The 22,273-nt window shown below is 35.5% G+C and overlaps 2 protein-coding genes across 2 annotated transcripts; one reads left to right on the top strand and one right to left on the bottom strand.

Moving 5' to 3' along the window:
• Positions 1-12,783: 12,783 nt before the first annotated feature.
• Positions 12,784-13,401, bottom strand: LOC114924981 (uncharacterized). The gene has a single exon (XM_029291229.1). It carries the CDS (start codon positions 13,399-13,401, stop codon positions 12,784-12,786), a length of 618 nt encoding a protein of 205 aa, XP_029147062.1.
• A 3,366-nt stretch (positions 13,402-16,767) lies between these two features.
• Positions 16,768-20,732, top strand: LOC112738342 (pro-cathepsin H). The gene is made up of 7 exons (XM_025788737.3): positions 16,768-17,318; positions 17,910-18,025; positions 18,190-18,263; positions 18,826-19,090; positions 19,288-19,419; positions 19,897-20,032; positions 20,440-20,732. The coding sequence occupies exons 1-7, from the start codon at positions 16,988-16,990 to the stop codon at positions 20,475-20,477; spliced, it is 1,092 nt and encodes a 363-aa protein (XP_025644522.1). The 5' UTR covers positions 16,768-16,987; the 3' UTR covers positions 20,478-20,732.
• Positions 20,733-22,273: the final 1,541 nt, after the last annotated feature.

Below are 22,273 nucleotides of genomic sequence, written 5' to 3'. Positions count from 1 at the left end.
TTTGCTATTGCTAAACCTGTTTCGTCCACCATTATTAAAGCCTTGTTGAGGCTTTTTTTGATCCTTCCATGAGAAATTTGGATGATTTCTCCATGAGGGATTATAGGTGTTTCCATAGGGTTCACCCATGTAATTCACCTCTGCTATTGCAGGGTTCTCAGGATCATAAGCTTCTTCTTCAGAAGATGCCTCTTTAGTACTGTTGGATGATTCCTTCAATCCATTCAGACTCTGAGAGATCATATTGACTTTCTGAGTCAATATTTTGTTCTAAGCCAATATGGCATTCAGAGTATCAATTTCAAGAACTCCCTTCCTCTGAGGCGTCCCATTACTCACAGGATTCCTTTCAGAAGTGTACATGAACTGGTTATTTGCAACCATGTCAATGAGTTCTTGAGCTTCTGCAGGCGTTTTCTTTAGGTGAATGGATCCAATGCAGAATGGTCCAATGACATTTTAGATAATTCAGACAGACCATCATAGAAGATATCCAGGATGGTCCATTCTGAAAGCATGTCAGAAGAATACCTTTTCGTCAGTTCCTTGTATCTCTCCCAAGCTTCATAGAGGGATTCACCTTCCTTTTATCTGAAGGTTTGAACATCCACTCTAAGCTTGCTAAGCTTTTGAGGAGGAAAGAACTTGGCTAAGAAAGCCGTGACCAGCTTATCCCAAGAGTTCAGGCTATCCTTGGGTTGAGAGTCCAACCATATTCTAGCTCTGTCTCTTACAGCAAATGGGAAAAGCATAAGCCTGTAGACCTCGGGATCAACCCCATTGGTCTTAACAGTATCACAGATCTGCAAGAATTCAGTTAAGAACTGAAAAGGATCTTCAGATGGAAGTCCATGAAACTTGCAGTTCTGTTGCATCAGAGAAACTAATTGAGGTTTAAGCTCAAAGTTGTTTGCTCCAATGGCATGAATTGAGATGCTTCTTCCATGTAAATTGGAATTTGGTGCGGTAAAGTCACCAAGCATCTTCCTTGCATTGTTACTATTTTCGGCCATGTCTCCTTCCTTTTCAAAAATTTTTGTCAGATTTTCTCCAGAGAGTTGAGCTTTAGCTTCCCTTAGCTTCCTCTTCAGAGTCCTTTCAGGTTCAGGATCGGCTTCAACAAGAATGTTCTTATCCTTGTTCCTGCTCATATGAAAAAGCAGAGAACAGAAAATATGGAATCCTCTATGTCACAGTATAGAAATTCCTTTATATGAGTAGAAGAAGGTATGAATAGAAGAAGGAGAATCCAAACACAAGGGTGAGGAGTAGGTTCGAATTCTTAGATGAAGAGGGGTGTTAGTAATTAAATAAATAAATAGAAGGAGGTGAGGGAGAAGAATTTTCGAAAATTTAAATAAAATAAAAATATTTTAAAATTAAAGTTAAAATTCAAAAATTAAAATTGAAATCAAATTAAATTGAAATCAAAATAATTAGTTAATTAAAAAGAAAATTTGAGAAAGAGGGAAGGGATTTTCGAAAATTAGAGAGGGAGTTAGTTAGGTAGTTTTGAAAAAGATAAGAATCAAATAAAAAGTAAAGTGGTTAATTGAAAAGGATTTGAAAATCAAATTTGAAAAGATAAAAAGTTAGAAAAGATTTTAAAATTAAATTTTGAAAAAAATGTGATTGAAATTTAATTTGAAAAAGATTTGAAAAAGAATTTCAAAAAGATTTGATTTTGAAAATTAAAGTTGATTACTTGACTAACAAGAAACAAAAAGATTTGATTTTAAAATTTAAAGATTGAACCTTTCTTATTAGGCAAGTAACAAACTTAATATTTTTGAATCAATCACATTAATTGTTAGCATTGAATTCGAAAATATGGAATAAAAATAAGAAAAAGATTTTGAAAATTAATTTGAAAATTTCGAAAATATGAAAGAAAAATTGAAAAAGATTTGATTTTTGAAAAATATTTGAAAAAGATAGAATTTTTAAATTGAAAATTTGATTTGACTCATAAGAAACAACTAAATTTTAAAAAGTTTTGAAAAAATCAACTCAAATTTTCGAAAATTTATGAGTGAAAAAGGGAAAGATATTTTTTTATTTTTGAATTTTAATAAAGAAAGAGAAAAACATCAAAAAGACTCAATGCATGAAAATTTTGGATCAAAACACATGATGCATGCAAGAATACTTTGAATGTCAAGATGAACACCAAGAACACTTTGAATGTCAAGATGAACATCAAGACTTATTTTTGAAAAATTTTCAAGAAAAGAAAACATGCAAGACACCAAACTTAAAAATTTTTATTCTTTAGACATTAATAATTCAAGAATGCATATGAAAAACAAGGAAAGACACAAAACAAGAAAATATGAAGATCAAACAAGAAGACTGGCCAAGAACGACTTGAAGATCATGAAGAATGCAATGCATGAAATTTTCGAAAATAATTTTTTAGAAAATTAAAAAGATGCAATTGACACCAAACTTAAAACTTGACTCTAGACTCAAACAAGAAACACAAAAATATTTTTGATTTTATGATTTTATAAATTTTTTTTTCGAAAATAAGAATAATAAAAACAAAAAGGTTAAAGTTAAAATAAAGTTGCCTAATCTGAGTAACAAGATGGACCGTCAGTTGTCCAAACTCGAACAATTCCCGGCAACGGCGCCAAAAACTTGGTGTGCGAAATCGTGATCTTCAACAATGGCGCCAATGGCTTGGTGCTCTCAAACGTGAATCACACTTAGTCACAATTCCGCACAACTAACCAGCAAGTGCACTGGGTCGTCCAAGTAATAAACCTTACGTGGGTAAGGGTCGATCCCAGGGAGATTGTCGGCTTGAAGCAAGCTATGGTCACCTTGTAAATCTCAGTCAGGCGGATTCAGATAGTTATGGAGATTTGATAATTAAAACATAATTGAAATATAAACTAGGATAGATATACTTATGTAATTCATTGGTGAGAATTTCAGATAAGCGTATAGAGATGCCTTTCGTTTCTCTGAACCTCTGCTTTCCTGCTGTCTTCATCCAATCATTCCTACTCCTTTTCATGGCAAGCTTTATGTAGGGCATCACCGTTGTCAATGGCTACATCCCATCCTCTCTGTGAAAATGGTCCAATGCGCTGTCACTGCATGGCTAATCATCTGTCGGTTCTCGATCATACTAGAATAGGATTTACTATCCTTTTGCGTCTGTCACTACGCCCAGCACTCGCGAGTTTGAAGCTCGTCACAGCCATCCCTTCCCAGATCCTACTCGGAATACCACAGACAAGGTTTAGACTTTCCAGATCTCAAGAATGGCCATCCACGGGTTCTAACTTATACCACGAAGATTCTAATAACTCGGACTCGGTCCTCTGTATTAGATATCTAAGAGATACTCATTCTAGCTTGTTTGCATGTAGAACGGAAGTGTTTGTCAGGCACGCGTTCATAGGTGAGAATGATGATGAGCGTCACATAATCATCACATTCATCATATTCTTGGGTGCGAATGGATATATTAGAGAAGGAATAAGCTTGAATTGAATAGAAAAACAGTAGTACTTTGTATTAATTCATGAGGAATAGCAGAGCTTCACACCTTAATCTATGAAGTGTAGAAACTCTACCGTGGAAAATACATAAGTGATAAGGTCCAGGCATGGCTGAATAGCCAGCCCCCCAAAACGTGATCAAAGGATCAAAAGATAATCCAAAGATGTAAATACAATAGTAAAAAGTCCTATTTATGCTAAACTAGTTACTAGGGTTTACAGAAATGAGTAAATGATGCAGAAATCCACTTCCGGGGCCCACTTGGTGTGTGCTTGGGCTGAGCATTGAGCTTTACATGTGTAGAGGCTTCTCTTGGAGTTGAACGCCAGTTTGTAACCTATTTCTGGCGTTTAACTCCACTTTGCAACCTGTTTCTAGCGTTTAACTCCAGAATACAGCATGGAACTGGCGTTGAACGCCAATTTGCATCATCTAAACTCGGGCAAAGTATAGACTACTATATATTGCTGGAAAGCCCTCGATGTCTACTTTCCAACGCAATTAAGAGCGCGCCATTTGGAGTTCTGTAGCTCCATAAAATCCACTTTGAGTGCAGGGAGGTCAGAATCCAGCAGCATCTGCAGTCCTTCTTTAACCTCTGAATCTGATTTTTGCTCAAGTCCCTCAATTTCAGCCAGAAAATACCTGAAATCACAGAAAAACACACAAACTCATAGTAAAATCCAGAAATGTGATTTTTATTTAAAAACTAATAAAAATATACTAAAAACTAGCTAAATTATACTGAAAACTATGTAAAAACAATGCCAAAAAGCGTATAAATTATCCGCTCATCAGTCAGCGTTCTAGGATTGCCTCTGGCTTTTTCGGGACCTTATATCTTATGTATGCGGCACCACTATCATGCTGAGAACCTCCGATTCTCATTCCATACGTGTTGTTATTTTTCAGATACAGGTTGAGAAGCACCACACTGTGTATTCTGGAGACTCTGAGGAAGCGAAGAACCTTTGGGATTCAGGGTTGTATTTTTTTATATTTATATATGTATATATATATATATATATATATAGATTTTCCACCTTGTATTTTATGTTTATCCCTCTTAGAGGTTGACTCGGAGAAACAGGTTGTCGGTTTTCTGTTTTGGGGTAATTTTTTGTGTGTATATGTATACTCTGGTCGGTCTTTGCTTCACAGGCTGAGCCTAGAGCTTGTTAATTATATTTTTGGAACTCCGATCACATATTTATATTATCTTTTCCATTCAATCTTATCCACCTTTCTACTTTTATCTGATCGTGAGTATTGCATTGTCCTGCTTGTATTTTGTTCAATAACTTTTCTTCAAAGGCTCCTAGATAAAACCTTTTCCATCTATATTATATATAATTTTACTTTTAGAGGTCGTAATACCTCACCACCTCAGTTTTATGACTTAGGCATAAGACTCTGTGTGGTAGGGTGTTACATTATGGTATTAGAGTAATTCGTTCCGTAGAGCCTGGAGAATGGATTGACTATGCTTTTGAGCATACTCTGTTTGTGTGTACATGCTATTTAGGATGTCTACTTGACATATATAACATAACTATTCATGAGCATTACTTTTGGAGATTCGAAGCGCTAGATTTGAGATATTAAGACTGATCACCTTAATATCAATTGTTCGGTGTGGACAAGACCCAAATATCATCTCATGGACGCGAGCGAGGCTATCCGATTGATTCTTATGACCGCACTGGAGATGATGGCTACCGTTACGTGAACTACTGCTGAAAGGATGGCACATGCAAACTGGGAACAGTGATGAAGGCGGTAATATATCCCACGGAGATTGATAGTTTTAAGGGTGAGGTATTCGGAGAGCGCTTCCATCTACTTTCTTTAATAATAGGAATTTTCGAGGGCAAAAATTTTTGTTAGGGGGTAGGATGTAAAACCCGAAAGATTAGTAAATAATTAGCGAATAAATTAGTTGAGGAGAGAATGTTGAGATTGGTGATGACAGAGTATGGTCGGAATGGTCGAGATGGCAAGGTCTGAGTGCGAACCCGCTTGCGTGTTAACTTGAAAATATGTTTGGATGGCAAGTTGAGGACGGAAGATTCCCTCTCTTATCATGATGAAAATGTGGAGAAGATGAAAAGGCACTCTCCTTCGTATTGTTTCTCCCACATTCTTCTCTGGTTGTAAGGTGGAAAGGCACACTCCTTTGATGTGGAAAGGCACTCTCCTTCATGAAACCTCCAGGAGAAGGTGGAAAGGCACTCTCCTTTGCTAAAGTTCCTCCTGGGGATGCGCAACCTAGAGACAAATGTCTGGGTTAGCTACAAGTTGTTTCGGGTTCTGGCAAAGTAACTGACACGTGAGCTCACGGCCAATAGGACAGGCATGCATCATGTTTCATTTGTATGTTTTTGTTTGAGTGTGCATCGTCTTGGTTTCCTTAATTGTTTATTCATGCTAATTGCTAATTGTCTACTTGTTATATATTCTTTCTATATATGCTTGCCTTGTTTGTTTTACTTGTCTATGCACCGGAGTTGGAGGATTGGAAGAAAGGCGGAGGATTTGAGGGTTTTAATACGATTAGGCTAGGTTTAGGAGTCTTTAGAGAACCACCCTGGCTTATGATTTTTGCTTTAGTTCTTTAAGTTTTATAATTTGAGTGTCGGTGTTCTAGGATTGCCTCTGGCTTTTCCAGGACCTTATATCTTATGTATGCGGCACCACTATCATACTAAGAACCTCCGGTTCTCATTCTATACGTGTTGTTGTTTCTCATATACAGGTTGAGAAGCACCACACTGTGTATTCTGGAGACTATGAGGAAGCGAAGAACTTTTGGGATTCAGGGTTGTATTTATTTATATTTATATATGTATATGTATATAGATTCTCCACCTTGTATTTTATGTTTGTCCCTCTTAGAGGTTGACTCGGAGAAATAGGTTGTCAGTTTTCTGTTTTGGGATAATTTGGTGTGTGTGTGTGTGTGTGTGTGTATATATATACTCTGGTCACTCTTTGCTTCGCAGGCCGAGCCTAGAGCTTGTTAGTTGTATTTTTGGAACTTTGATCTCACATATTTATATTATCTTTTTCGTTCAATCTTATCCACCTTTCTACTTTTATCTGATCATGAGTGTTGCGTTGTCCTGCTTGTATTTCGTTCAATAACTTTTCTTCAAAGGCTTCTAGATAAAACCTTTTCCATCTATATTATATATATAATTTTACTTTTAGAGGTCGTAATACCTCACCACCTCAGTTTTATGACTTAAACATAAGACTCTGTGTGGTAGGATATTACACCATATTTGTTTTGCAAAGATATTCTCATTGGTTCCGTTCAGCAAGAAATTAAAGTTAAAAAGAATTATGGACTAACCCCCGTTTCTTTGGATAAAAGGTTAGTAATATAACAAACTATACATTGGAATGTTTTGTGTTCTATTTGGATTTGCATATTTGGGATTTTGTTGTTTTTCATTGGAAGTTCTAGTAAAGTTTATTTTTTATCTACTGTGTTTATGATTAGCAGACTATATATGTCTCTTAATCAAAGGGTGTTGTAGATTTGCCAACATTGCTTGTTTGGTTTGGGGTTGTTTCAGAGTGTCATTATTTGCTTTAGAAGAAGATATGGGTGTTCATTGATCAATTTTTATCCGTAGAATCATTGGATCATATTCGATTTCATCCATTGTCAAATAGAATTGGATGCATATTTTACATGTGTATCCGTAGATTTGATCTACAAATTCGCAAAAAGTATAAAAAATAAAAATATATACACTGTTTAACCCTAAAATCAAATCAAAAACCCTATTTCAATATTTTTCCTCCCCTTCCATTTTGGCTATGCACCCTCACCTTACTCCCTCTCCGATCAGTCCTCATCTTCTATCATCTCCTTCATCTGCGCCACCACATTAGAGGCCGGACATTGTCCTCACCTCTCTTCTTGTACGCTAAAGATTTCTCATTGCTCAAATTAAAGTTGTTTATCATTGCTCGTTGCCTTATTCGTCCCCACACTCGAGAGCTTGACACTTCACGTTGTTCTTGGTCGACTAGCCAACGGTTTGTGTATCTCGCCTTTGTTTGTCAGCTCTATTCCTATTCGTAGTATGCCTTTCTTGCCTCTGTTCCCTGCGATTCTGGATTTGTTCACTGTCGACTTGTTGCCATTTTGCTTCACTTTAATAAGTGGTTCTAGTCCTTGTTCCGTTTGCCTAGTTTTCTTTGGTCACCCTATGCCTCTATTTCTTTATTTGGTCTTCTAGTTGGATGAGCCTGTTTTTTTATGTTCTAAGATTTTTTTTAATCTTTGAATATTTTTAGAATATTTCGAAATTTTGTTTTTTGATAAGTATGATCCGATACCTAATCTGACTTGGAAATTTGTAGGAGGATTCAAGACTAAAAGTTACAGATATTGGATCCAATCCGATCTGATACTTTTAGTGTAAATTAAATCGAGATTTTAACCATATTCGATCCATATAATTATACACCCATAGAAAAAGCAATGAGTTATGTTTTTTTAGTTGCATATGGTATATGGTTATAAGACTTCATATTTTTAAAGTCTATGTGACTACGACTCATTTATTTTATACACTCCAAATTTGTGGTGCAACTTTATTTTTATTTAAATTTTTATGCGATGATAATACTTTAGATATCATATTTGAGAAATTTGAGACTTGATCAAAGGTTTCATGATTATATGAAAAATATTAAATTGTTGAGCTAACAGAAATGGTGATTGTTAGCCCTTTTTACATAGCTTTTGTCAAGCTACATCAACACAATGTAATAATTTAATGAGCCAACTCAACTTGTTATTAAAGATGAACTCAAGAACTAACATGAATAACGATGACAAAAATACTTGTAGTATTTTTTTTATGGGAAGTTTATTGGAACCTGTAAAATTTTTATGCCCACAGAAATATATTCTCACGAATAAATAGATATGAGAACTAGGATAGAAGTACCTGCCAAATTTTTGCGAATGATGAAATTATTAAAATATCTTTATTTATAGATAAAAATTATATTATATTATTTTATTAGAAACTATTTTGTTAAAATTATTAAATTTGTTGATTATATTTTAATATGATAAATTTAGTTGAATTGTATTAGGTTATATTATGGTTATATTAAGTTTTTTAAAATTAATATTTATGGATAACAACTGGTATTTATTTTTTTCACACAAAATTAAACAGATACTTGTAATAGAGATAAGATGAGAACGGGAGACATTTTTTTAAATGGAGACGACAAGCAGGAAAAGAATACCTACTCTCATAGATCCCATTATCATTCCGCGTGAATCACCATTCAAAATTTGATGGTTCAAATTAACAGAAATTAATTAAAGAATGGAAGTAAAAATGGTGTTGTTTAATTATATTGTTGCATGGAGTGTAATCCACAAATGTAGATCTGCAAAGCTCAGTAACCTGCAAAACGCAGGTTATGTTTTGACTGCAACGGAAAAAGAAAAAGCTGCATGCACGCTCCAAAACACAGCTTGCGTTTAGTAGAGAAGCAGCTTAAAGCCTCGAAACGTGTCCCTGCTCCCTGCATGCAGACAATGACTGAACGGTTGACCGTTTGGGAACTTCCAAAATAGAAGTTGCGTTTGGCAGCAGTGAGAAGCAAAACGCAGGTTGTGTTTGGCAGGCTCCCTGGCTGCATGAACGCCACGTGTTGGAGGAGAGCGGTGATGGAGTCTTTAAAACGCAAATCGAACGCAAAACGCAGGAAGCAAGGGTAAAAGAGTTGAAAGGCTTGCTGAGAGAGAGGTTACAGTGAGGGATTTTAACTTGAAAGGTTGTGCTGAGAGTTTGTGGGAGGAAGAAGAAGAGTAAAAAGTTTAGGATAAATATTATAAAACAAAAAATAGTTTGTGATTTTACTAAACATAAAAAACACATTATTGAGTATTTGGATTATTCTCAATGGGTAAATATTTTTTTTAATATATATATATATATATATACGAATATTATTTATTTGTATTATAATAGATAATTTTATTATTATTATCGTTATTATTAACATTATTATTAGGGTTTATTGTTGCTACTGATTCTATTATTATTATTATTATTATTATTATTATTATTATTATAATAATAATTATTATTATTATTATTATTATTATTATTATTATTATTATTTGTTTATAATACTGATTATGATAATGAGAATAATTTATTGGTATTTTTTAATAATTAATAATACTGTTTATTAATTTATTATTATTTTTTAGAGATTTATTATTACTGTTTAATAAATTATCGTTATCTTGTTTTTATTAATCATTATAAATATATAAGTAACTGTTATTATTAACATTTTATTAACATAGTATTATTTAAAAAAAATGTGACGGTTCATGAAAATTATTATTATTATTATTATTAGTAGTAGTAGTAGTAATAGTAGTAGTAGTAGATTATTATTATTATTATTATTATTATTATTATTATTATTATTATTATTATTATTATTATTATTGTTTTTGTTGTTGTTGTTATTGTTGTTGTTTTCTATTTTAGGGGAACAAGTATTGGATTAGTTATGATTAGTATATTGTTATATGTTTATAATAATGTCTATGATAAAAATAATAGTTTTTTTTATCATATTGTTATTTATGAATTATTATTATTATTTATCATTAAATTTTTTTTGCAAGCTATCAGGAATTTGTTGCCCAGAAAATCAGATCCGCCAGAGATCTTTAAGGAGATAGCTGCAGTTTCACTAGTACTCACTGGGTTTCAACACATTTCACGAGTAGGCGAACTGAGAGGTCATTCTGCACTACTGAGTGCCTTGGTCGAGCGATAGAGGCTGGAAACCCACACATTTCATCTTCTGGTTGGTGAAGTGACAGTGACGCCGGAAGATGTTGCATATATTCTTGGCCTCCTGGTTAATGGAGAGCCCGTTACTGGTAGATCAGACAGCAGTCACCAGTTTTTTGTGGAGAACTGCATCGCGTGTTTTGGTCGGGAGCCCGATCTACAGGATCACGTATTGGATAAGGTTAATCTAGCATGGGTCCAGCGGTGCAGAGACACCGAGCCGTGTGACACGCAGGAGTCTATTGAGCGTTACGTCCGGGCTCACATTTTCTTATTGCTCGAAACGATTGTGTTTTCGGATAAGTCGACTACTTCATTGAACTCGAAGTTTCTACCTCTACTTCGCGATTTCCACTGGATTCAAGGATACAGTTGGGGGCAGCCAGTCTGGCACATTTATACAGATCGTTGTGTCATGCATCACGATTCAACTATAAAGAGATGGATGGGCCATTGATACTACATTTTGTGTGGGCGTGGGAGCGCATGCCGTTCCTAGCGCCTATTCCCTGCGATCAGCTCGTCGATGTTGGGGTTCCACTTGCGCGACGGTATTCTTTTTAATTGTTGTTATTATTATTTTTATTGTTATTGTTATTATTAGTGTTATTATTATTATTAATATTGTTATTATTTAGACGGAGTCATTGGCGCCGGCATACAAGATACATACGGAAGCCTACTGCGCATTTTAGGCGATGACTCGATGACATGGGAGTCGACGATGTAAGTTGTAACCATTTATCTTAAGCTGCTTATTTACAATAATAATTTTACTTATCAGCCTCGTGGGTACTAATGTGCAGTTTATATGGCGGTCGTATATGGGAGTGGGGGTTCCGGATGACCTTGCAATCCATTTGTTTATGTGCTCCACACAGTCGCCGTTGGTGTCATTCGAGTGTGTAGAATGGCACCCAACAGACCGAGTTAGACGATAGTTCGGCCTGCAACAGCTTCCACCAGGACCGGCATTCGATATTGGTCGTGATCATTGCAGGCGGTTGACAGGTCCACAGAACCATGACTGGAGAGCGAGGAACATCTAGTGGGTTACCTTGTGGATATCTTTTCGCTATAACACACTGCAGATAGGGGAAGAGATTGTCAACTTTCATCCTCTCCAGGTGTACTTCGACTGGTACACACAGCAGTATGGGGATCACCTACGCCTGTCAGATAGAGTTGCAGGTGGCGAGGCTAATGCGAATGAACCACATGGTCAATAGAAAGAAGCAACTGGACCTTAGGAGCAAAATCCCCCTTATGAGCAGCAGTTCGAGGACCCAGCCTATGACCAAGGGTTTCAGGTATCATTAAGGTTTATTACCGTTGTTAGTTATTATTGTGTATGTCATTATTAAAAATTATTATTATTAAGGCTGATGGATATTTATTAATTATTGCTAATTATTATCTAGGTTCCGGCATACGAGCACGACTTTCAGGTCCTGGCATATGAGCATCAATTCCAGATGCCGACCTATGGAGAACAGCAGTTTCCGGAACCTGAGCAACAGCACTAATGGCCGGCGTAGGTTCAGCAACAAACGTACATACCGGAACCACAACCACCTTAGGCAGCTGAACCCTACATACCACGGATGGTTATTCCAGCAGAAGGTCAGTTTAGTCTGTTGGGTGGATCGGACACCCTCAGCTTCTCTCAGGTCTTGAGAGATATAGATTATCTGTTTCCATAACTGGATGGGCCTACTGCTTCTCATCAGTCAGCTGGCTGTCGTGCCACATCAGGTCATGCCAGTGACTTCGACATGGATCGATCAACGGGTCATGTAGATCATCCACGTCCCTCCGCATCACCTCGTACGGAGTTGTTCGAATTGAATGAATTACCACCATAGGAGGACATCCAGCTGGGACATGACCTTCAGCACTGGTATGACTATGTGGGAGCGAGTGCTCCGGAGATGAGTGGTTCCAGTTTGTACGACACTGGCGATGCGAGTATGCCAAATGTTGGTGCTTCTGATGTTGGCGGTGGAGTGGATGCCGGAGTACATCAGGGTCGTCCGTATAATTTACGGACACAGATCGCGCCACCGGATAAAGACACCCCATCTTTGTATTCGAAGAAGGCGCCAAGGAAGTAGTCTGTTGGTTTATCTCATATTGTATATTTAGATATTTTTTGTACTCGTATTCTTATTCTATATTTATCTTTATTCTCGTGTAACTCTGTTTAAGATTAGCCTGTTGCATTATTTATTATTCAGTATTTAACGCATACATAAATAAACTACGGAATAACATAAAAATCTTACAGACTACTTTAAATTGGATAACAAAGTTACATAAAATGTTACGTTAAAAGGTTTAACCACTATTGACCTCCGGCGGAGCTTGGACCAGCGCGCTGAGGACATCGGCTGCGGCTATGTCCCTCCTATCCACAAATAGTACACCGACGCGGACCACACATATCCCGCGAATCCATCTCATTCAAGTAGCGGGTTGACTTCGGTCTTCCTTTTGTCGCGCGCCTCAATGTCCAATTGGCGATCGCCTTCGCTCCTTCATATTTATCCCACGTAAATGGGTCACCCATCGGAACAAACTCGCCTCTGTACACCTTGCAAATTTTAGACATCTTATATACGTCATGCACATACACTTTCCAATCAAGACGTTGGTTAGCACAACATGCAAGAACGTAGCGACATGGGAATTGCTCGACCTGGAAATGGCCACAGTCGCAGTGTCGTTGCACAAGGTTGACGGTGTAAATAAAATCATCTTGCATTTCTCGAACCTCAAACATCTCGTTGCGCCTGTCAAACCGATTAACGACAATATTTCCTGCACGTTGAAAGCTTTCTTCAACTCTTTTGGTAGCAAATTCTGAATACGTGAATCCATTGCGGACATGCTCATGAGCCTCGACGCTCTTCCGAGTAAACAATTCGTTTAGTCGATAGAAAGTAGACCTAACAATGGTAGTCACAGGAAGGTTGCGTGCACCCTTCAGGACAGAATTTATGCACTCTACCAAGTTTGTGGTCATATGTTCCCAATGATGACCCCCGTCAAATGCCAACACCCATCTCTCAACACCAATCTCATCGCACCATTGAGTATATGCCTCACCTCGCTCTTTAAGCCGTTGGTAGTTTTTGTTGTACTCCTATTCTGTCCTAGAATAGCTTGTTCACCAAACCATGAAATCCTAATTAGAAGCAAAAAAATTACCATGAATAGGACCATAAATAGTGCATTCTACCTGTGTTAACCACGAGTTTATGCAAATACGGTTTCTTGAACCTCCTTAAGAAGTTGGACCCGATGTGCCTGATGTAGAACATATGCCACGCTCTTGGTGGTGACCATGCACCGTTACTGCGAGCTATTGCTGTGTCGATGGAGTTATGGCGGTCAGAAATAATTTTCACGCCATCAATGGTAACAACGTATCTCCGCAAATTGGTTAGAAAAAACTCCCATGCGTCTACTGTCTCACCCTCGACTATTGCAAATGCAATAGGCACAATGTTTTGGTTCCCATCTTGTGCAACCGCAACTAGAAGTGCACCTTTATACTTTCCGTACAGGTGTGTGCCATCAACTTGCACCAATGGCTTGCAGTGCCTGAATGCCACAATACATGGATAGAAGCTCCAGAAAACACGATGGAGAACTCTTACACCTTGAACCTCCTCATTCTCACGATATACGGGGAGCGTTTTTATTTGAACACGAGACCTTAACATCTTCTCAGTCATTGCTTTCAACCATACCGGCAGAGTCTGGTAAGAAACTTTCCAATCACCGAAAATTTTTGCGACAGTCTACTTTGCCAACCAAGCCTTATGGTAACTTACAGTGCAGTTGAACCTCGAGTGAACTTATGCAATTATAGACTTCACCTTTATCGACGGGTCCGCTTCAACCAACGGCCTAATGGCATCTGCAATTGTGTCTGAGTCCAACTTGGCATGATCTTGTGAAATTGTGCCCATGGTGCACGTGTGTTTGCCATTGTATCTCCTGATCTCCCAACACCCCTTCTTTCGAATCAAGCTAGCTCGGATAAGCCAATCGCACCCTGCACCATAACCCTTGCATTTCGCATAGAATGTTTGCGGCTCAGACTCATAAATAGTGTAATCAACTCCTCTAGAGATAGTGTAGCTTTTGATTGCAGATATCACAAAATCTCTAGAACCAAATTCCATTCCGACACTAAACTCACCATCTTCCACCGCAACGTCGCCTTCACCTACGACATGCGATCCACCATCAGTCGGACAAAGCAAATAAAATTAATGGTACTGGTAACTTTAATTAATAACCATAAGATAACATACCGATATTCGCATACTTAGGAAATTCTGGTGCATGCATGGCTTCGAGATCCAGAGTGCGCATAAAAGATAGAACTCCAAAGGGGTGCTGACTTACGATCGAATTCACCTAATATTGTACCGCCGGATTGCCTGCCAAGTCTCCATCCTCGTTTTCGTCATCGACTTCATAATTGGCTTCAAACTCCTCTTCACTATCGTTGTTATCTTCTACCCAATCTATATCCCTGATTTCATCAACACTGACATCGTCGCCAACCGAATCCATCCCCGTATGCTGTTCAAACTCAATGTATAGCTCGATAATCAGCACGTGAAATCGGGTTTGTTGATAAATACAGAACATATGTTGCATACTTGCGTCGTCAGTGATGGACATTATTTGAAACTGTATCAGCCCACCAAATACTTGTACATGATTTCTGTATAAAATGTTGCTCACCCTTTTCAAAATGTGACTTTGTATGTTATCACACAGACCATTTTGTAACTTCGCAAAAAATGATAGTGTACGGAATAGCAAACGATAAGGGACATTCACAAACAAAAGTCACTCCTTCGTATGTGTTTGGTATAATCTCACCATTATAATATACTCGCAAATTTACAACACCTTCCATAACCTCAGCTTCACCTAACTCGACTTTTTTTACACAGTTAACTGCCAAAAAAGCACACCACTATGAACTTTATGCAAGAAAGAGTAAGAGGAGAAGTGAAGATGCAAATGAATGAAATTGCGCTTCGTATTTATAGGCAAAGTTGTGGATTAAAATATTATTCTGTGTATAAAACACAACCTGTGTTTTGGGGCCTCCAAGAAAAAATTTCTGACACTCACAAAACGCGACCTGCGTTTGTGGGCTTCAAAAAAAATTTGAATTTTGTGACTTCAAAAATGCAACCTGCGCTTAGCCTACACAAACTAAAAAAAAAAAATGAAAATCTCTAAACGCAACTTCGTTTAGTATGTTTCAAAAATATAAAAAATTCAAAAATTCAAAACACAGCTTGTGTTTTACATCTGACACTATAACAGTGTAATTTTTTTTTCACACGTTCATTTCATGGTGTTACACCTTATTTCTTTCCATAACAAAAAAAAAATCAGCCTCAAATTAAATTAATTAAAAAGTTAAAAATTATTTTAAAGAACAATGAAAATTTCAAAAGTTGTTTAGATATTCATTCCCTTTACTTGAAGTTTTAGTTTTTCCTTAGAACGAAAATCAAACCCCTGACATAAAACAAGATTGTTCAAGTTTGTTGCTTGTACAACAAAAACACATATAGAAGATTCATTACCAAAACAAAAATTAGGTCCCGCAATGCTGTGATAGCCAAGAAATATCAAGAATTCCATATCACTACGTCATGGAACACGTTAGCAACCTTGCAGAGAGTTAAAAACCTCACCATCAGAAACGGAAAAAAATCTTAATATTTGTTCATACATAAAAACTTCTGATGGATATGTGATATGTGGTTTAATATACTAGTACTATTCATGTTGACTTAAATGTTATTTTTACTAAATAATTAGACATTATAATAATTAAATCTACTATAATATATTGAATAATAAAATTTATAATAGATAGATAATCAAATTTATTTGTAATAGTATAATAAATTTTTTAAATAAGTTATCCAATACATATTTTTATACAAAATAATTAATTAGTGATTATCTTTTAGTGTTTATGTAATATGATTAAGCTAAAAGGATTGATCTTGTCATTTATTAAACATAATAAAAGGAGGAGTTAACTATGAACTCAACTAAGTATTTATTTATTAATCAAAATTCTTTTTTAGTAAAAATAAAGTTGAATGAATAATAAAGATTATAACTATTTTTTAAAAAAAATTCATATTACATATAATATTTTTAATTCTTAATTTTTTCTATTATAAAAAAAAATCTCACTTTTCATTAGAAAAAACATTCTTCACCATAACACGATACTTATTAATTATTGTATGTCATTTTTACCTTAACTATTAAGATATTTATCATAATTTTTATCAATTGAATAATACCCTTAAATGAATGTAACAGGCATTCTGGAAGTATGCATAAAAAAATATTGATATTACGTCTATGGCCTTGAATAAGACCCAGTGATCTTTCCAAGACGAAGGGTATTTTGGTCAATTTAAATACTCTGCAACAGCCAATAAAATTATAAAAATGAATCCCATTCGAAGATCCTATTCCTTCCTACCCCAACTTCTTCGGGATTACATCACACAACACTAACACACCTTCACAGCACACACAACATTATGGCGTGCTCATCGTCAACGCCGGCGGCGTGGTGGTTCACCATCGCGGTATTGTTCTTTGTCGTCGCCGCCGCATCGGCCGGGTGGAGCTCCGATGATCCGAACCCAATCCGAATGGTGCCGGACGAGCTCCGAGAAGTGGAGGCGGAGGTGGTTAGGGTCGTCGGGCGAACCCGGCACGCTCTCTCTTTCGCTCGGTTCGCCGTCAGGCATGGAAAACGATATGAGAGTCCCGAAGAGCTGAAGATGCGATTTGAAGTGTTCTCTGAGAACAAGAGGCTCATAAGATCTACTAACAGAAAGCGATTGTCGTACACTCTCGCCGTTAACCGTAAGTTACTCTCTGCTTCTTCTTTTTTTTGTTGATGTGTTAGTTTCTGCCGTTGGATTGTGGTTAGTTGTGTGTTTTCCCTGATGAGAGAGTCCTACCATACCATTCTCTTGTTATGAGTCAAGAGCTATAATCTAACTTAGTTGTTGCATCTTATTATGGTAAGCTTTTACGAAAAATAAGCTCAAAATAAATCAGTTATATATATAAATAGCTCAAAATAAATCCAATTTTGATGCGAGTAAAATAATCTAAAATTTTTACACAGTTGCTCAATCACAACTGTTCTCATTCATACAATCAATGTGAAAAAGTAGTTTATTTTTGCTAGGTGACTTTACCTAATTGAATGCACGTCTAAAATTGCTTAACCTGAAAGTGCATTAAAGTTAAACTTTATAAATATGTGTCTGTGTGAGAGATTTTATTTCTGGTAGTGAAATTTTATGAGAGCAATATTTATATAATAAGTTCTTTCTGGATCGCATACAAAATAAATTAAGAGAATACAAATGAAGTGAAATGATTGGCTCACTTGTAACAGAATCGATCTTGTGGACTGTAATGTTATTATTATCTATCTTATTTCAGATTTTGCTGATTGGACTTGGGAGGAGTTCAAAAGACACAGACTAGGCGCAGCACAAAATTGCTCTGCTACCCTTAAGGGCAATCATAAGCTTACTGAAGCTGTTCTTCCTGAGACGGTATGCCAGAAACATAATAAACTTCTACTGAAACTGCATTACTTCAAGCAAAAACACCAAGCAATCAAGTGTTGTATCCCGTTATTATAACTTTGATAATATTTCTAGACTATTAGAACTTAGAAGCTTACATAAGTTTCAATTCCTTTGGCTTTGTTTTGTAGCAAGACTGGAGAAAAGAAGGTATTGTTAGCCCAGTCAAAGATCAAGGCTCCTGTGGATCTTGCTGGACATTCAGGTTCTTCTGACAAATATTTCTTAGCTAGACATGGCCTATTATCATATAATCATTATTTAACATGTGGTAAAAGTATCTTTTTTAATGCAAAAGAAAAAGAATAATTAAAAAAAAATCCATAGGTGCTGTTGAAGCAAGAAGTAGGTTTTGCTCATTGAACCATTAAATGCCCTCACTATTTTAGTTTTGTGAGCCATCAGCTGTGGCCCGATTTGCTGAGTAGTTTCAAGCAAAAACCTTTTTATCAATTTTAAAAGTACACTCTAGTTAGACGGCTAGACCATGCCTAATCAACACTCCCTTTGTCATTTTTTCTTTGTCATTGACTTATTGAAAATTTGATATATCTTTGGATTAATGTATTCATTTGGATATAATTTGTGTCCACTTTTATTCAAATACATCAATCTAATAATGTACAAAATTTTCAACGGGAAAGTGAAAGATGATAAAAGAGAATGGTACTCCCTCCCCCAAAAAAAATAAAAGAAGAAAATAAAAATAAAAATAAAAAACAAGGCCCTCTTTGTCATTCTTTAACCAATGGTATGTGCCTCTTCAGCACAACTGGAGCTTTGGAAGCAGCCTATGCACAAGCGTTTGGAAAGAGCATCTCTCTTTCTGAGCAGCAGCTAGTGGATTGTGCTGGTGCTTTCAATAACTATGGTTGTAATGGTGGGTTGCCATCCCAAGCTTTTGAATACATCAAATACAGTGGTGGACTTGACTCAGAGGAAGCATATCCCTATACCGCGAAGAATGGTGTCTGCAAATTCAATGCTGAAAATGTTGCTGTTCAAGTCCTTGACTCTGTCAATATTACTTTGGTAATTCAAAAAATGCTTGCTTCTATGAGTTCCTATAAATGGGGTTCTGCATGATTTGCTTATGATTGAACTTTTTTTTTTCCTCAGAAAAGACAGGATAGAGTTAAAGCTTTCTTGGTCTCACATCTCAAAGAAAGTTGCATGATTCTATTTATTTATTTATCTTGTTAATCCCATTTGTTATTCCTTGTTTACAGGGTTCTGAGGATGAATTAAAGCATGCAGTTGCTTTTGTTCGGCCAGTTAGTGTGGCATTTCAGGTGGTTGATGGTTTCCGATTCTATAAGGATGGTGTTTACACTAGTAACACTTGCGGTAGCACATCCCAGGTGATTCCTTCTGCTAGAAATTACAAGAGATTTCATTGTCTTTGATAATCAAGTGTACACTGCATTTTTCTTTACCTGTTTTGTTGAGAATCATGGTGATCAGAGAAAAAAGATGACCGAGAGGAAAATTTGAAATAAATCTGAACTTACTAAATGATGAGAATGTTGAGTAATAATACAAGTGATATCAGCCCTTATATTCACATTAGTAACTAATTCTAACTAGTTCACTAATATCTCTGATATGTTTAGTTTGAATGTTGAGATTCGTTGGCAATGTAAATGAAATTTATGGTTCTTTTATCAGTATATGCTCATAATATTCTTAAGATGAAGCCATCATATATTTTAATTTGATTTCTAGTGTCAGAAGGTCCTACAAGTTATGTATTTGCATGTCCTTTATCGTCTGATTTCAGAAAAGGACAATTCAATCCACTTGTCACATATAAACAAAATATATGAATCTGCTTGCAGGATGTAAACCATGCTGTTCTCGCTGTTGGGTATGGTGTTGAAAATGGTGTCCCATATTGGCTTATTAAAAATTCATGGGGAAAATCATGGGGTGACGATGGTTACTTCAAGATGGAGCTGGGGAAGAATATGTGCGGTAAGTATCCAAAATGCACCAAATTGTCCGAAGTAATCTCAATAAATTGTCTTGCTGTGTTTGTTGATTTGCAAAGAATAATGTAGTATTCTAAGTGCTTGTTTGGTTTGAGAAAATGTTTTTGTTTCCATTTTTTAAGTTTTTGTAAAGGAAAAAAAAAGTAAATATTCTGTTTTGATCCCTCCCTATTTCAACCACATTCTAAAAAAAAATACTGAAAATGAGAATAAAAAACAAAAATGCAAACCAAAGTGCTAAATAGTGACCAATTTTACAGGAACATTGACGTTACTAGAGCTAGTGACAGTAAAATTGAAAAACTGTATCTATAAACCTAAGAGGAATGAAAGTTAAGTACTATTTTTGCTGTTTTTTTTTTAATTATTTGTTTAAATTTTTTTTTCCAGGTGTTGCTACTTGTGCCTCGTATCCAATTGTGGCTTAGATAGTACGGTTGTGGAGTTATGGTGCCTTCCTGGCTTCGATCTCTCGTCTCATGGCTACATAGTGTAGCTGTTGCCATTAAAGTATTATCTACTGTATGATGGCTCATACTTGGTAGTGTACAAAATAAGTAAGGATTGGGGATTCTCTTTATATTGTTGTAAACCATAAAAAACCAGTGTAACATATGTATCACAATGACAGACATTTTGGCGAACATAAACCCAAATACAATAAAATATTAAAATTATTTGTACTGCTACTAGTTCAATTAACGGTGAAATAAAATTAAATATGGAAATAACATGGGTAAATTCCCAAATATGGGAAAAAGGAAAATCCACAGGAGGCGTAGTGTGAAATACAAAACGCTGGGGTTGAAATGGGAAATTTTCTTTTTAAAACCAATTCAGGCGGGTGAGTTCTATTTCGTATTTTTTATTTAGAAAATGGTGGGGGCGAAATCTAATTACGAAAAATATTTATTTTAAAAAAAATTCAAAATATTGGGTCATTTTCTGTATTAAAAAATAGTTTGGATGTTTTGGCAAGACGTTGGGAGCATATTTGGGAATTGAAAAAATAGTTCAAACTATTTGAGTGAGAGTTCATCTATGTTGTTAAAGTTACGGGAGAATCTTCTCCCGTTTATGAGCTCCATTTTTATATATGTTTTAGTATAGTTAGGGGAGAAAAAAAAAGAATTTAGTGAGAAATAAAAATTAGAAGGATGGGTTTAGTTTTCTCTTTTATAATATAGTTCACCATTCTTTTGTTATTATAGTTTCATTAGGGAACAATAAAATTGAGTTGAATTATAGTATAGAATGGAAGATAGTTTGAAAATAGGTGTTTACTATGGTACGATGATAAATTTATATGTACCGATACGTTTAAAATATAGATAAATAATAAGTCACGTAGAATTTATTTTCCACATCAACATTTAATTTTTGTTTTTTTAAATATATATTATATCACCACTTTTACTAATACACCCATTTAATTAAATAAAAATAAAAAAGTATTTTTTATTTAATTTTATAAAAAATCTTAAACATTCTTCTTATAAAATTAAATAAAAAATATTTTTTTATTTTTATAAAATTAAAGGGGTGTATTAGTAAAAATGGTGATATAATATATATTTAAAAAAACAAAAATTAAATGTTGATGTGAAAAATAAATTTCACGTGGATTGTTATTATTTGTCCATATTTTAAACGTATCGATACGTATGAATTTATTATCGTACCGTAGCAAACACCTTGAAAATATTATAATAGCCTGATTTTACCTCAAACAGCTGAGAGTGTGACTTTTGTCTGTAAGAGTCTATGTATTGTTTCTTTTGCAATATTGTTTGAGGAATTTAAAAGTGTACTTTATCAAAACATAGAACATCAAGTATTGAAGAGGGTGTCAAATATTTTCTATAAGAAGCATGTGTTAGTATTTGGTGGGTTTATTGAATTTCAGACAATATTTTTAATAAAGCAAGTATTCAAGTGATCTTTTCGATTTATCATCAGATTCAAGCACAAGTGTTAGTCTATATGTTGAGTTTGAATACTCAGATGTCGAGGTAATTGAATTTGAACAAACATGGATTAGAATAGTTATAATAGTGAAAGTGAAGAGAGATTTGAAGGTAGTTTATCAGATTGCATATTAGACTGAAGCCAGGAATCAGGTTGATGGCAGAGTCGAGATAGATGTAGGTTTAGTTTTGTAAAGCTTTTTGAAGAGATGCTTGTTCTTTTTAAAAACACAAGCTTCTCATTTTGTGTGTGATAA

This window comes from Arachis hypogaea, chromosome 13 (genome assembly GCF_003086295.3).
Source record: "Arachis hypogaea cultivar Tifrunner chromosome 13, arahy.Tifrunner.gnm2.J5K5, whole genome shotgun sequence".
Lineage (NCBI taxonomy): Eukaryota > Viridiplantae > Streptophyta > Magnoliopsida > Fabales > Fabaceae > Arachis > Arachis hypogaea.
Note: the sequence above shows the minus strand (reverse complement) of the source record. Positions and strands in the feature narration are given on the sequence as shown.